The sequence below is a fragment of the Musca vetustissima genome, unplaced genomic scaffold (genome assembly GCF_032173495.1).
Source record: "Musca vetustissima isolate MV318-11 ecotype Yass unplaced genomic scaffold, APGP_CSIRO_Mvet_v1 utg15436, whole genome shotgun sequence".
Taxonomy (NCBI): domain Eukaryota; kingdom Metazoa; phylum Arthropoda; class Insecta; order Diptera; family Muscidae; genus Musca; species Musca vetustissima.
The window spans coordinates 175,158-192,539 of NW_026878656.1; the positions used below are offsets into that span (position 1 = coordinate 175,158).

A 17,382-nucleotide genomic window follows, 5' to 3' on the forward strand; every position below is an offset into this window, starting at 1 on the left:
GAAATTAGCTGGGATTTGTTGTTACCTTTTATAGTTGTGCCATGCTTTTGAACGTACTGTATTATGCTATCAATTCAATGGAAATACCTTTTGTAACAAAAGTGAAAGAAGAAGAGTGTTAACATTTCATTTTGTACAATCAATAAGAAGAAGAAGCTTTTTATTATTATTGTTCATTATAAGAAAAAAGATTTTTTCCTAAGAAGTGGAGAAAAAATGAAATAATTTAAAGAACTTTTGACGGCATTTCAAAAATAATTCGGCCTAAATGCAACGCTAAACGGACACCGAATTTTTTAACGCAAAGAACAGAAAAAAAGCAAGAATTATAATGACCACTATGTCATCAATGCACAAATTTTATTTTTAAACGGAAATTAAGTTCTGTAAATGTTCTAAAATTATAAATTGCTTATAACAAACGAAAGTCTGTACACAAAACCAGTAAAGCAATTATTCATGTGATTAGATACTACATTGTGTATATTGAAAATGGTTTCCAAAATGAATGACGACAATTGTAAGTTGGAAAGAATTTAGAATTTGGCACACAAGCACACGCACTCACACGGCAAAAGATTTTGTTCGAATTCATGGAGGAAAATTAATGTAAATATAATATGTTGTAATGTTAATATTATTATTTATCAAGGAAACATTTTGTGTGTATTTTTGAAAAGCGTTGGCTATTCCATCTGAATAGGGCCTAACACGGTGAAGGTCTAGCTAATCCCATTTTTCTACTGACGGGACGTCTGCACTAAGGTTATTGTTATTTTGACCTGCTTGATAGGTCTTTAGGTCTCTTCCTATAGATCATGATCATGAACATTCTTTCAGTGTTTGATATGTTGGTCTGTTAATGCACAGATTTCATGGATGCCTTCAATCATCACATTATAATGGTAGGGATGTCCCAGGAGGTGCCGGGCAAAGATCTTAGAATGTTGTTCCTAGCCTAGTGCGTTCACACGATAATCGGATTGATTGATACGGAACGGTCCGCCTTAAACTCGACCAATGATTTTAAACTCAGCGACAGCTATACCATATCAACTTGTTGTAGTCGACTGTTATATTTCCAACCTTGCCATATGCTGAAGCTTCCAAAATGTTTTTTTCGAACTTGTCGACGCTTGTTGTAGTCGACAGTTATATTTCTGTCCTTATCCTGTGCTGAAGCTTCCTAAATGTTTTTTTTCGTTAGGTTATTCTGGATGGTGTCCTAACCCTTATAAGATTCAATTCTAAAAAAAGGATACGAACAGAAATAGCATTAATTATTTTCAATATATGTATATTTCAATTAAAATTTTTATTATATTTGTAACAATCAATATGTCTTTTTTTTTTAGAACCTAAATAAGACTAATATGCCCTATATAAGCTTGTGAGGAACTAATTGGATTTATCTACATTTGCTGCAAATCCATTGTGAAAATGTTCACTGGTACGGAATCGCAAAAAACAACCTTTCTGGAACAGACCAAGGCAGCCAGAGAAGAAAGGGCTCTCGAAAAGAAACGAACAGAGGCTGCCATTAAAATACAATCGACGGTAAAAGGATTTTTGTGCCGTAGGCGTTTTCAAAAACGTATAATGTATGTTAGATTGAAATATTCAAAAGAGCTATGCTATATTTGAATAAAATTTCATTTTTGTTTTAGAAATGATTTTGATGCCCTTCTTCCCATCAATCCAGCTGGTGATGAACAAAAGGAAAAAATCGATTTATATACCGCATCTGTGGTGTATCCAGTATTTCTGCGTTTCTTGACACATTACAAGTTATACAAAGATAATGAAGAAACTAGAGAACGTATTGAACGTTTGTGTCGCTACTTGAATAAGTCAATGGAAAGTGATTCGCCGAAGCTTTCATATGCCACTTTGTGTTTGCAAAAAGATAAAAGGTAAGAAGTAATTATTATACAGAAAATAAAGTAAATAAATTAAAAATACGACAAAAGTAGACATAAACAATAAAACAAATAAGAAGGAAAATTGCAATTGAAAAAATAAGTCATATAGTGTTGGCTAATAATAATATGTAATTCAAGGTTTAAATTAAAATTGCATTTTTTATATATTTTCAGCTTGGCATGGATAGCACACATTAAGACTCTACTGAACTTTATTCTTCAGTTACTGCAGGATATCAAACCAGGTACTTATTTTTGGTACTCCTAACATATGTCACAAGCACAATATGATTTGCGTATTCTCCTTTCTCACTTATATTCTTTTATTTCAGAAAATCATGCTGATAGCATATCATTGGCTCTATATTTGCATACATTGGTGGTATTCACATCTCCAAAATCCTGGGGTATTTTAAGAATAAAACAATTTGAAAAAGTACAAGCGGCACTACAGAAAATATGCTGTAACATACAAGGCAATCTAATACAAAATGATTTCTTCAAAATAATGAGGGTAAGCTCGGAAATATATATACAATTCCACCCATTGATATATTAATATATTAATTACTATCTACTTTTTTATCACCTATAGAGTCTACTCCTCAAGGGCACGGCACGTGAAGATTTGTCATTGAAACCTGTTTCATTGATTGCCATAATGACATTGTGTACGCGACCATTGATAGATGGTGATTTTTCACGTAATATTATGGCACAATTTCTAATTGAAATATTATCAGTGCCGGCACTGGTTTATCATTTACATGCTGTGGCTCCGCAATGCATTGAACAAATGTCTTCAATGTGGATTTTAAAGCGGGCGCTAAACATATCTGAGGATATGAATTGGTTTAAGGACTATGGCAGCAGCATGCCTGGCACCAAAAGCTTGGCTTTACTGGGGAACATAATTAATCTCTTTAATATAGAAAATGTGACCGAGGCAAAACTTTTGGCCTATCCTCTACTGACGGTAAGCAAATCTGAAAAATTGTGCAAACTACATTTTCTAACATTTTCTCTCCCAACAGAACACTGTTACAATGCTTTTTGAAAATATACCCAGTACATCCTCGTCAAAGGGAGTATTTACACAGTGGCATGAATTATTGGGTTGGCATACACCATCCAAGGATCCGGCACAAAACCAATGTGTTGCCATCATTAAGAAACAATTTCACATGTTGTGGGCATTGCGCTGTCTACAAATTCTATTGGGCGATCTACTCAAAGAGATCAATGTAAACTTTGAGCGTATTGAATTTCAAGCACCCAGTTTAGCCTCAACAAGTAATTTGTTGCGTAGAGCTCTTGATCGCAGTTCAACTCGTACGAATCTAAATAAATCCTCTAAGGTGGCATGGCGTAAATTAGATTCTCCCGAAGTAATACAAGTGTCACGCATCTGTGCCATGTATTATTCAGCTCTGAATACCTTGTCACAGCTGAAATTGGAAATATTGACAGGTATTTGTTTTGTGGACAAAGTGTTCTATGATTTGTGGTTGTTTTTGACATCGATGGGACCTAATTGTGCTCTCAAGGAATATTTGGAATTATTCAAATGTGAAGATTTTCAAAATAAGCCTCAAACACAAATGTTGATGCTCTTTTGTGATTGTATGACTCATTATGTAACGTAAGTGGTGAATGGAGATGTCTTGTTAATATAAAATAGAGTTTTTGAGTTGTGTTTTTTTTTCTTTTTCTAGCGTACTTGATGAACACGAAATGTACACCGAACAGAAATGTTTTCAACTAAACGATTTTGTTATGCTGACATATTTTTTAAATAATATTTTATATCGTATCATAAATGAAGATATATTTGGTAAGTATTGAAAATAAGAAAGCAAAACTTTTTATAAACAAAAATGTCATCGCATGCACAATTACTTACATCAAAATGAACTTTTTTTCTTATATTCTGTCAATATTTCAATTTCCCATTTCAGGCAATACAAAAAACATCACACAATCCCCAGTCTTTGTATCATTGCACATGCTAATGTTGTGTCTATATAAGCGGGATTGTCGTCGTCGTTTCACTCCACCCAATCATTGGTTAATACCCGAAGTTAAACCCTCAACTTTTATTAATGATTTGGAAAAGGGTAAACGTCATGCCGTTATATTGTTGCAAAAAATGCCTCACATTATACCTCATGAAGATCGTGTTAAGCTATTTCGTAAATTTGTTCAAAACGAAAAAGCGGTATTGGGCCTAACCGAATCAGCATGTGCCTCGCCGCGATCCGCATTGATTGTTGTACATCGTGAACGTATTGTAGAGGATGGTTATCGTCAGTTGGCCGCTTTGAAACCACACGCTTTAAAGGTAATTTTTTAATATTTTATATTAGACAATTAGTTTGAAATTTATAGAAGGAGAGATAGGAGAGAGAGAGAGAGAGAGAAGAAATGTACAACATGAGGTGATGAAGATTCTTCCCTGTTTGGTTGCTTCAGAGAGAACAATCCTAACCACACATTGTGAATTGAACTTTCCCACCCAGAGAAGGATCTGGAAGATCTAGAGAAACAGGTCCAACGATATAAAGGTTATCCAGCAGGTCAGAATAACACTGATGTAATTGCTGACTTATTTATGGAATACATAGTGAATGCCGTTCTCGGAGATTCCCTCACCCCGGTACGTCAGGACCACGTCGGATTTATTTAAAAGCCCTGCTAACCTGTCTCTGAACTCGCTTGGGGGGAGAGTACCAGATTATCTTGTATTATTTAGACATTCGAGTGCAGTATTAATACTTCGAACTATGTTTCTTACAATTGGAAAATATTGTAGTCTTAAAGTAAAATGCTTAGCAACGCCATCTACATTCCAATATATTTATCAATTTAGCTATTTTATCTACATTATGTAAAATATCTAATCTTTATTTTTTGTATTGCATACCTTTAGGGCGTAATACGTGTACGTTTCATCAATCAACAAGGTCTCCACGAAGCTGGCATCGATCAAGATGGTGTTTTCAAAGAATTTCTCGAAGAGACAATAAAACGTGTATTCGATCCGGCATTAAATCTTTTCAAAACCACCTCAGATCAACGACTCTATCCTTCGCCCATATCCTATGTACAAGATAATCATTTGCAGCTGTTTGAATTCGTGGGTCGCATGTTGGGCAAGGCTGTCTATGAAGGCATTGTCGTTGATGTACCATTTGCATCATTCTTCCTTTCGCAGCTTTTGGGCCAGACACATCAGGCCCTCTACTCCTGTATGGATGAGTTGCCATCATTGGATGCTGAACTGTATAAAAGTCTGACATTTATTAAACACTATGAACATGACGTGGCCGATTTGAATTTAACATTTTCCGTGGACCAAGATGTTATGGGTAAAATTGTTACCCATGAATTGCATCCGGGCGGTAAAGGACGTGCTGTGACCGATCACAATAAATTAGTTTATATACATTATATGGCCTATTTTCATATGAACACTCAGATACGTGAACAGACTCAGGCATTCAATCGTGGTTTTCGAAGTATTGTCAATCCGGAATGGCTGTCGTTGTTTTCGCCGCCCGAATTGCAACGGTTGATATCAGGCGATACGGTCCCCTTGGATTTGAAGGATTTACGTAAACATACCCAGTATTATGGTGGCTTTCATGATTCACATCGTGTCATCGGTTGGTTGTGGGATATATTGGCTAAAGATTTCACCGAAGAGGAAAAGAAATTGTTTTTAAAGGTAAGAAAACAATAGAATGCAATAATGTTTCAATATTGTTATATGCCATTTTTTCTAGTTTGTTACCAGCTGTTCAAAGCCCCCACTATTGGGTTTTGCCCATTTGGAACCACCCTTTTCAATACGTTGTGTTGAAGTGGGCGATGATGAGGATACTGGCGATACCATTGGCAGTGTTATTCGTGGCTTCTTTACAATACGAAAAAAGGATCCCCTAAATCGTTTACCCACCTCCTCGACCTGCTTTAATTTACTCAAGTTGCCAAATTATCAAAAGAAATCAACGTTGAGAGATAAATTACGTTATGCAGTTACCAGTAATACCGGTTTTGAGTTATCTTAATTTGAGAAGAGGTTGAGGATGCAATTTTCAATTATCCCTTTATTTTATTTTGTTTTTTTTTTGAAACCCACATATCAATATTCGACTTTGAATATTTCTTTTCAATTAGCTGTAGGTTTTTTTTTTCTAATTCACACAAATGTTAATAACTATTAACATATTTGGGTAATTATTATAAGGCGAAATTCAATAACATTTCCATAACCTCAATATGGTGGCTAAATCGAAATGAAATGAAAATTTAAAATTTACGAGACGAAAATTACTTATAATATAATTTTTTGATTTTCATATTCGCAAAAAGGTCCACAAAGACACCTTTCTTATGATTTTTTTAAGAGAAGAAAATAGTCTTCAAAGATTTCATTGTTTTGTGAACCATTAAATATAAATGCTATGGACTATCAGGCGGTATACAAAAGTAATTTAAAATTTATTTTGAATTTTGCTTAAAATAATTAACAATTTATATCTTTATGTTTCTTTTTTATTATGCTATTTTTTTTTCTTGTTAATTTATAATAACTGTGCATAATTTTTCACCAGTCAATCATGTTTTTGTTTTAATGGTCACTTCAATTCTATTCTATTAGTAACTGTGATATTGGATGATTTTTTGCTTTTCAACAAAAAGAATATATAATTGGATTGAAAACCACATTTTGTTATTCGAAAAGAATATATCAACGAAATGATTGATTCGGATTGAAATTTTTAGTTAAAATTTATATTGATTTTTTACAAAAAAAAAAAAAAAAAAAAAATATTTATATAATATTGCCTATTTCTTTGTTTTTTTTTTTTGCTCTTCTTTAAATTTTAACACATTAATATTATTGTAGTCGTTGTATTGTGTAAAAACAAATCCATTATCTTGTAATTATACATTCACATACACACACAAAAGTAAAACGTTTAGCATACAATATACATAATCTTCAATATATACATACAAAATTAAATATGATCTAATATTATATTATAATTATGTATACACCGAAAATATTTTAAATAAAATACTAAAATGCTGTGTTTGTGTACGATAATCTATACTAATAAAAGAGTAAAGTGATTGACTGACTGACTGATTGACTGACTGACTGATTTAACGATTCATCAACGCCCAGACGAAACGGCTGAAGCTAGAATCTTGAAATTTTGGGTGAGGGTCACTCTTGGCCCAAATGTGACAGATAAGGCTGGGTTTTTGGAAATTCGTACTAGAAGGGTACGAAAAGTACTAAAAAGTACTAAATATGATATCATTTGTATTTGGCGAACCAGTAGAGCTAGAACTCTGAAATTTGGATTGAGGGTCACTGATGGAGTGTAGGATAGATGTACCAAAGGGTTTTTGGAAATTCGAACTACAACTATCCGAAATGTACGAAAATGTACTAAATTTGGTACAATTCTGTAGCATGAGAACGGATAGAGCTAAAAACTTGAAATTTGGAATGTGAATTAGGGTTGGGAAGTAGGGTCGATATAAGGAGATGGTTTTGAAACCGTGTACTCATGTTTACGAAAAGTACTATATGGTACTATATTTGGTACAAATTTGATTTGGAGGTACAAATGGAGCTAGAATCCTGAAAATTGATATTAACATTACCGTCGGAGTATAGGATTGGGGTATGTACGTAGTTTTGGAAATTTGTTACTTATGAGTACGAAAAGTACTAAATCGTACTATAATTGGTACAATTTGGATTTGGGTGAACCGATAGAGCGAGAACAATAAAATTTGGAGTCAGGATCACTGTAGGGATGTAGGATTAGGGTCAGGATTCAGTTTAAGAAAATAATACTTATGGGTACTAAATGGTACTAAATTTGGAACAATTTGAATTTTAGGTGAACCAATAGAGCTAGAATCATGAAATTTGGAGTCATGTAGGAAGTTTTAGAAATTTGTACTAATGTGTACTAAATTTGGTACAATTTAAATTGTGGGTGAAGCGATAAAGTTTGAATCCTGAATTTTGATTCAGGATCACTGTGGAGGTGTAGGATTGGAGTATGTAGGTAGATTTGGAAATTGGTACTAATGTGTACTAAATTTGGTACAATTTGAATTGTGGGTGAACCGATAGAGTTGGAATCCTGAAATTTTGATTTAGGATCACCTTGGAGGTGTAAAATTAGGGTATGTAGGAAGTTTGGGAAATTGGTATTACTATGTACTAAATTTAGTACAATTTGAATTGTGGGTGAATCGATAGAGGTGGAATCCTGAAACTTGGTTTCAGGATCAGTGTGGGGGTATGATTGGGGTGTGTAGAATGTTTTAGAAATTCGTACTACTGTGTACTAAATTTTGTACAATTTAAATTGTGGGTGAACAGATAGAGTTGGAATCCTGAAACATGGATTTAGTATCACTCTGGGGGTGAATGTTTGGGTTAAGTAGGAAGTTTTGGAAATTCGTACTACTGTGTACCAAATTTGGTACAATTTGAATTGTGGGTCAACCGATAAAGTTGGAATCCTGAAACTTGGATTTAGGAACACTGTGGGGGTGTTGGTTTGGGCTAAGAAGGAGGTTTTGGAAAATCGTACTACTGTGTACTAAATTTGGTACAATTTAAACTATGGGTGAAGCGTTAGAGTTGGAATCCTGAATCTTGGATTTAGTATCACTGTAGGGGTGTAGGTTTGGGGAAAGAAGAAGGTTTTGGAAATTCGATCTATTGTGTACTAAATTTGGTACAATTTGAATTGTGGGTGAACCTATAGAGTTGGAATCCTAAAACTTGTATTTACGATCACTGTAGGGATGTAGGATTGAGGTAGGTAGGAAGTTTTGGAAAGTGGTACTACTGTGTTCTAACTTTGGTACAATTTGAATTGTAGGTCAACCGATAAAGTTGGAATCCTGAAACTTGGATTTAGGATGACTGTGGGGGTGTAAGAAGTTTTGGACATTGGTACAACTATGTACTAAATTTGGTACAATTTGAATTGTGGGTGAACCAATAGAGTTGGAATCCTGAAACTTGAATTTAGGATCACTGGTGGGGTGTTGTTATGGGTTAAGTAGGAAGTTTAAAAATCCGTACTACTGTGTACTAAATTTGGTACAATTTGAACTGTGGTTCAACCCATAAAGTTGGAATCCTGAAACTTGTAATTAGGATCACTATGGGGTTGTTGGCTTGTGATAAGAAGGAGGTTTTAGTAAGTCGTACTACTGTGTACTAAATTTGGTACAATTTAAACTATGGGTGAAGCGTTAGAGTTGGAATCCTGAATCTTGGATTTAGTATCACTGTAGGGGTGTAGGTTTGGGGTAAGAAGAAGGTTTTGGAAATTCGATCTATTGTGTACTAAATTTGGTACAATTTGAATTGTGGGTGAACCTATAGAGTTGGAATCCTAAAACTTGTATTTACGATCACTGTAGGGATGTAGGATTGATGTAGGTAGGAAGTTTTGGAAAATGGTACTACTGTGTTCTAACTTTGGTACAATTTGAATTGTAGGTCAACCGATAATGTTGGAATCCTGAAACTTGGATTTAGGATGACTGTGGGGGTGTAAGAAGTTTTGGACATTGGTACAACTATGTACTATATTTGGTACAATTTGAATTGTGGGTGAACCAGTAGAGTTGGAATCCTGAAACTTGAATTTAGGATGACTGTGCGGGTGTAGGATTGAGGTATGTAGGAAGTTTTGGACATTGGTACAACTATGTACTAAATATGCTATAATTTGAATTGTGGGTGAACCAATAGAGTTGGAATCCTGAAACTTGGATTTAGGATCACTGTGGGAGTGTATGTTTGGGTTAAGTAGGAAGTTTTGGAAATTCGTACTACTGTGTACTAAAGTTGATACTATTTGGATTATAATTAATTTTATCTAATTCATGATTTCAATTTGATTGCATGATGTAGGTAGTAATGGAAATTTTTACTTATGTGTTCTAAGTGGTACTAAATGTGATACAAATTGGATTTAAGTGAACCGATAGAATCCTGAAATTTGGAATTAGAATTGTGGTATGTGGGAAGTGTTGGAAATTCGTACTTATGATTGCTAAAGTAGGTAGTTATGGAAATTTATATTAATGTGGACTAACTGATACTCAATTTGGATTTGGGTGATTTTTTTTCAAAATAAGTATAACAAGAATACAAATGGTAAAAAATTACACCAAATTTAGTATAGAGGTAGATTTCTGTTGCGGTCGGAATGGGTGTGTAGGGTTGAGATACAGTAATATATTTGAGAACATACTATGGTACTCAATTGTTCTAAAATTTCAATAATGATCGATATAGGGTGGTTTTAAATACATCCCACATTCGCTAACGAAGTAGCGGGTATATGCTAGTAAAATATAAAATGGTTGTTTTGTTATAAATTTATGCTGTAATATCATGAGGGGTCTTCATGAGTATTTTGAAAAAAAATACTCTTTGGTTTAGAGATGACACCTGAAGACGACAGTATGTTCATGCAAATGTGGCTCCTGCATTAGTGGAATGTAGATACCAGATCTGATGAGGGTAAAGAGCAGTCGCAGTTGCAGCCTTACAAACATGCAGTTTTATCAACATTACGCTTAGCGCATTCTGTTGGTCACGACCGAGGGATGTTTCTCCAGCAGTATCTCTGGCAACACTGTCGTCTCGCGACAAGACTTTTTTGTTCGTCTTGAATGAGTTGAGGATTCGAAGACCGTCGTTTGCTTCTCAACCAAGTTCCGTGTTTTTTACATTCACAGTCAAGTTATAGACGCCAGCTTACAGAAAGGGGATCAATCACATTGATATTTTTCTTAGGGTAATCCCCAGACTATTTCCAAACTGAAGGTTTCGACGATCAATTTCGTCAATCAGGAAAATGATTTTTTAAAAACCGATCGACCGACAACTAATTAGGTCCACTGATGCACTCATCCAGATAAACACGATCAACGATTGTCAGTAGTAGCAGTTCGGTTCGGAAGCGTACAAGGTAAACGACTATGTGTGTCTCTTCGCTGCTGCTCATCCGAATACCGCATCCTCTTTACAGCCACTGATTGTATTGGAGATTTGATCCCCGAGTTACAACATCCGCAGAAATCGTCGTTGATGTTGCGAGCAATTCATTCCTTGCATTTTCCATTTTGGTATGTTGTTGGGATTTGTTCATTAGCTGTTGTACTGTCATAGCCCTGGTTCTGAATTTAGGGGGCGCAACATCTGGTGGATATGATTTTGTGGTTTGTATTTCTTACCTTTCTTGGCAATGGTAGATGGTGGCAAGGATCTCTCGCCATTCGAAAGGGATCCTTTCGAAAAATCTTATTGATTAAGGATTTCGATTTGAAAGTATTCCTTATCGGTTATCGTACTTCTGTTTCGGCTGCAGAAGTTTATAGCTCTCTGGTAATCTTTTTGTTCGATGCAACCTTGGAATTGACACACTCGGTGTTGATGAATCATCCAATGTTTCAATTGACAAATCATTGGCACTAATATCTACCTCAATGATCTTTTGCGCCGGTAGCATAGGGCTGGGTACTTGCTGATATGGATTAGAGGTTTCCATCTCCGATTTACGTCCTCTTCCACATTATTGAATGATTCACCTTGCGTTGGAGGAGTCACTGCACCAGCATGGACGTAATTTGGCCAAAACTAGTGGGGTTTGGTTGGCAACTGACGTTTTTCATCTGCGATGGGTGGCTGCTTGGCTGTATTCCTTCAGGGCTGCTGTAACTGCTTCATTATGAACGCTATTTTGAGCTGCGCCATAGGCACCTTGGACTAGAGGGTCCATATTATAATGTTGGACCTCTCTCTCTCGACCATGCAAATCCTTCCCGACGCTCCACCATATGATGGTTAGGATGATTGTCCCTGTAGCGCCCAAGTAGGTACTGTTTCCTCATAAAGTTGGTCTATCCTGTTGCAGTTTCAGGTCTGAATACTTCTCCATTGCGTAGCACTGGTATTCGCATACCACACAGACCGACCTATCTCTTTGCAAGAGGCACCAAGTGCTGTTTGTTCCTACTTTTCAACTCATCCACCTGCACATTCAAAGGCATTCTCATCTCCGCAGTCCATGTGGTGAATAATGTGACCGAATGTTTCGTGGCGGATATTTTCCGTCTGGAGGTCGTGGAATACCGGAAATGTAGAGGCTAAACTGTAGAGGAACTCAATGCTTCACTCTTTGGGATTTGGACTTCTTATTCAGGAATTCTACATACGATTGGTGTCCACACATTTCAAGCTCTACCAACAATATTCTATGGCGCGGTCGATTCTGGCAAAGTCCTCGACTTATATGTGTGAAGATGACTTGTAACGCTGTTGTTGTACTGTGTTGCTTGCGGAAACCATGTTGATGATTAGCAACTGAATAGTATTCGCTAATGCTGGGCTTCAGTAGCGGGACCTCCCTGTCCATGGCTATCGACAAATTGAGGGATTTTTTCATGTACTCAACTGCGGGCTCGCGCAGCTATTTCAGCATAACCATGTATATTTTGTCAAGGCCCAACGCTTATGACTTAACGTTCCGGATGACACATGCAACATCAGCCATTGTAAACTGTGGTGGTAACTCCTCGACGCAAAGATATCTTATACGACGTACTACTCTTCACTTCGCCCTGTCGTTCTCGGAATGTTCGACAAATTGTCTGGGTTAGACTAACTTTCTCTGCCGGGAAATTAGGTCTCATCTCGAGTATTCGATCAGCAGGTATAAATATGGCGGCCGCAGCTGCAACGATGTCCCGGAATTTACTTTCTGCTACCCGTACATTAGAAGAAATGGAAAATTCTCTGACGCTTTGGTTGGTGAACTTTCTGAATCCTTAACCATATGAAAGCCAACTGGCAGGCTTTCATATGGTTAAGGAAAGTGCGGCGTTCAGACGTGATGAAATCGGGCGGTCTGCTGATGAATATGAATATGGGGAGGTGGTCTGAGCCAAGATAAATGACGGCTGCCAGTTGACGTCATTTGATCAGACCCGGTGACACAATGGCTGTGTCTGGCAAACTGTGACACTCTCTCCTTATTCTGGTGCGGACATCCTCATTTCAGTAGAGAACGTGGAGCTATCAATTTGCTCTGCCAGCATTGTTCAGCTCTGGCCATTACCTGGGATGGAATACCACAACTCATGATGAGCATTGAAATCCCCCGTGTACCTAACGGTAAATGGAAGCCAATGTTAAGGAAAAACGCGATTCACAGCTATTAATCGGCCGTATATATACATTAAGCACCTCTACCTCGGCAGTACCACATTTAACTGCTACCCCCACATATACCATGTATGGGTCATTAGGGATAGACTGCATTGTACTGAGTGGTGCATAAGGAATTCTAGGTCCCCACTTCTGGTGTAATCCTTCCACAGAATCATCACAGCGCTTTTCAAGATATTCCGACTTATGAAATACAAGATCTCTTAAATTTTTCCTCGAAGTCGTTGCAATTAAATTGCAGAAACTATGTACTGTCAGGAGTAGGAACAGCAACGTGTGCTGCATATTGAGTTCCCTACTCCGAAAAAGAAGATGTCGTCGTGGCCGAAGACTCGCTTAGGTTTGCGCTGCATTAGTAAAATAAGCATATATAACTGCGGTGACAACCGCTGGCCGAGTAATTTCGGGTCAATCCGGTATCGTAGAGCCCGTTGCCGTGGGATTGATGTCATTGGGCGTCAGGGACGTTCACTCAATGAATATTATTGGGTTTTCCGGCGGTGAAAGTGACTCTTGTAACTATGGTTATTATGCAACCTGTACTATATCATGTTATAGTGTTGTGTTCCTCAAATTTAACTTTCCACATAAATTTACTTGCAATTCTTCTTAAAGAAAACAATACCACATCAAATCCTTTTTTTTAAATTTATGAATAAAAATTCCCCGTCCATCGTAGACTAATGGTTATTACACAAAATTGTTAAATAACTTTCCAGTTAAAATTTCATCGATGTCCATTAGTCCCAACGTCTACAAATCCCACTTCCAATATGAAAAATTCTAAAAAGTAATTTTCTTAACCACAAACTGCTGCTCATCAGGTTACAAGCTACCAGTTTTCGACCGGTTGATGTGTCGATCGTTGTGTGTCTGTGTTATCTAATCCTTTTCTATGTTAAATCTTGTTTTACATTCCACTACCCGGTAATGTTCGGCTAATAGGAGATTTTGCGGTTTGTCGACACAGTCACTCTGATGATCGACAATGTCAAGCTGTGTGTTCGAAGAAACGCCATCAGCAACGGAAGCGGTGTCATTTGATTTGCACGCATAAACTAACCGGACCGGACACTGTGCTGCAATGCACAGCATAGACACGTAACTACTTAGGATCATAAAATGACAGACGGAATGACATTAGATCTTAACACTTTAACCTGTCCTGCATCGAGTTGTAGAGGAGACAAATGGAAAAGTGTCGCCAGTTTTGTAATAACCATTATATCACTTGTAATAAATTTGTTTCCATCACTTCAATTGTCATTGTTCTTTTGTGTGCGTTTCGTCTGTGTGGTGCCCCCGCTGGGCTATGATGTCCCTGCCTCAGTGCCGTAAATGTTGTAAGACAAGATCATGAAATTCTTCATTAAACTGCTGGTGGACATCGTAAAACATCAACGGGGGTTCTATTGTCTTTTGGTACTCGCACTGCCTCTTGCTCGCTCTCTCTCGCACTCTCCCTCTGTGACACTGTAACAAGTGTCATTAGATTGCAACTCTGATATCGATTTGTCAGTTTGGCTTGTGATATTTACCGACACGGTTCATTTAGAAGACAATGACGAATATTGTCAGGCTAATCGGAAATCAGGACACAAGTGCTGGCTTGTCGACGACAAGTGTTTCGTCGGTTTCGAATTGTATGTTTTCGGCTTTCGGTTAGTTTGATTTTTAATGGGTCATTTGTGGGTGTGTTGTGATTGGCGCCAGCATCTATTGTCCTCTGGTCTCTGGTCGTGATGAGATGCGTTTGAATCCTTTCCGCTTCCTATGTGACATAACTGTTGTGATGTGCGGGGTGTTGTGATGTCATTTGTTTTGTGAAATGTTCATGTTCAGGTTGTCGGTGGTGTTTATCATTTGGCGGATCTTTGTGATTTTGTTTTATCAAGATTTTATATCTTGAAATCTCAGTGGGTGCTGTAAAACGGCTGCAAAAACAGTGGCAAAGATTTTCGATTTCAGGATAAGTTAGCAGCTGTATTTAGTAATCTAAATTTAGTTTGATAAAGAGGATGATTTGATCATTTTCTCAGTCATTAATGTCTTACATCATAAATGATTTCAATATCTAAAATTGAATGCAGATTGTAGAAAAATTGACATAGTTCCGTGTCCAAATTGTATGCATGGCTTACTGAATTGTATAAAGTAACAGTCGTACTGATTTGAAGGTCCAGATTTAGTATGACTAATAAGCATAAAAGCAGTATCCGAGTCGACGTTTCAATACCCTTTTCCTTTTGACTAATTATAATCGTTCGTTAGTCTCGCTAAAACTCGAGAACGGCTGAACGGATTTTTCTTATCTTAGTCTTGAAATGTTCGTGAAGCTTCAGGGAAGGTGAGAAAATTTTAAAAATCGCGAAAAATTTGCAAAAAGATTTATGAAGCATATTTGCATTTCCACGAATTTAGTACCGAGCTATTTTGATTGCACCACGTCATGTTATTTTGAGATATTTTGGGCAAATGATACGCGGCATTCCTTTAAGTCTACATTTGTCAATTATAGAAAAAATTTCAAAACATTTTATTATTTTTTCAATTGGATTGACATTGTATTGAAACTATTTTATGTGAGAATACCTAAAAAATTGAAAAGTATATCATTGAATATACACGCGATCATTGTATGTACACGTTTTCAATAGAATACACGTAAATGTTGGGGCAAATGCTAGGATGTAAAATCAAAAGACATTCTGAATGGAGTTCGTGTCAATTCAGTGAATTTGCTTGAAAATAATAATAATAGTTCCATAGGAACATGTTGTTGTTTAAAGTACCGAATCAGTTGGTACCATTTTATAGTGGTTATATGCCTAATCATTTGTCAATATTTTTGAACTTATAAACAGAGCACCTCGCATATATCCGACACAAAAATGTGTATCATAAACTTTAACCAATATTGATAATTTTTGTAAAGATATTTTGTACTCAATTGCATATGGGCGCTACCCCACAAAGGTTGACCAATATTGCTTTTAATAGGATCTATGCTACCAAATAAAACAACCAAACAACGAACTACAGCTGATTATGCTGAAAAACATGCCCAAATCCCCAAAGAATCGTATAATGTGGAGGCTTTTGGGAAGCTTGGGCAAATTTTGTTAGGAACATTTTGTACTCAATGATATCCAAAATATAAAATTAAGCCAAATTCCGAATATTAAGGGATGGCGTTATTAGGGGGAGACCCGGACACATGGCAATCAAAAATTACTACCAATTCTGTTGAAAAAATCGTAAAAATGCCTCATATTACAAAATACCGTTATATGGGGGCTACCCTTAAAAGAGAAGCAATATGGAACATTTAAAATACGAAATAGCCTAGGAGTATTAATGTACAGTGGCTCCATCGCATAATCGGACAAAAGGAGTATTTACTAAAACCTGAAGATTTTTGGAAGCAGGTAATTTGATGATAGATCATCTTAAAATACATTTCTATTGATAGTTTTCATTATATTAAGGTTCTGTTTACTGACGAAAGCAAATTTAATTTGCACGGATCAGATGGAAAGATGTATGTGTGGCGTAAGCCAAATGCTGAATTTGATCATAGGAATACAAAAGCCACTGTTAAGCACGGAGGAGGTTCTGTTATGGTTTGGGGCTGCATATCGAGTGCGGGAGTAGGCAATTTGTATTTTATTGATGGTAAAATGGACAAATTTGTCTACCTCAACATTTTAAAGCAAAATGTAAAGCAAAGTGCAGACAAATTGGGTATAGCAAACAACTTTGCCTTTTATCAAGTCAACGATCCCAAGCACACATCAGGTGTTTCAAAGCTTTGGTTGATCCATAACTGCCCAAAACTTATACAAACACCTGTACAGAGCCCAGACCTTAACGTAATTGAGCATCTTTGGGAATAATTAGCTAGGATAGTGTATGAAAAAAAATTTAACTCCTTAGTACAGCTTAAGGAGGCTTTACTGGAATCGTGGAACTCCATAGAGCCGGAGGTATGCCAGAATTTGGTCAAATCAATACCGAAGCGTTTACAGGCCGTTCTGGACAACAAATGATATGCAGCTAAATATTAATTTCTCGATTTTTTACTTTTTTAACATTGATACTTTGCTTTGTCCGATTTTTCGTTGAACACAATAAATTGAGTTAATTTTGTTTTTCTGACGAAAT

The 17,382-nt window shown here is 36.5% G+C and overlaps 1 protein-coding gene across 1 annotated transcript; it reads left to right on the forward strand.

Annotated features, from left to right (window-relative positions):
* Nucleotides 1–1,430: 1,430 nt before the first annotated feature.
* Nucleotides 1,431–6,001, forward strand: LOC133323442 (ubiquitin-protein ligase E3B). The gene is made up of 10 exons (XM_061532368.1): nucleotides 1,431–1,601; nucleotides 1,668–1,913; nucleotides 2,097–2,167; nucleotides 2,255–2,436; nucleotides 2,518–2,898; nucleotides 2,957–3,564; nucleotides 3,638–3,756; nucleotides 3,881–4,263; nucleotides 4,852–5,649; nucleotides 5,708–6,001. Exons 1-10 carry the CDS (start codon nucleotides 1,441–1,443, stop codon nucleotides 5,990–5,992), a joined length of 3,234 nt encoding a protein of 1,077 aa, XP_061388352.1. The 5' UTR covers nucleotides 1,431–1,440; the 3' UTR covers nucleotides 5,993–6,001.
* Nucleotides 6,002–17,382: the final 11,381 nt, after the last annotated feature.

Coding starts and splice junctions, on each gene's coding strand:
- LOC133323442 (XM_061532368.1), top strand. CDS start 1,441: ATGTTCACTGGTACGGAATCGCAAAAAACAACCTTTCTGGAACAGACC. Junction 3,565..3,637: donor TGTATGACTCATTATGTAAC/GTAAGTGGTGAA, acceptor TTCTTTTTCTAG/CGTACTTGATGAACACGAAA. Junction 5,650..5,707: donor AAAAGAAATTGTTTTTAAAG/GTAAGAAAACAA, acceptor CATTTTTTCTAG/TTTGTTACCAGCTGTTCAAA.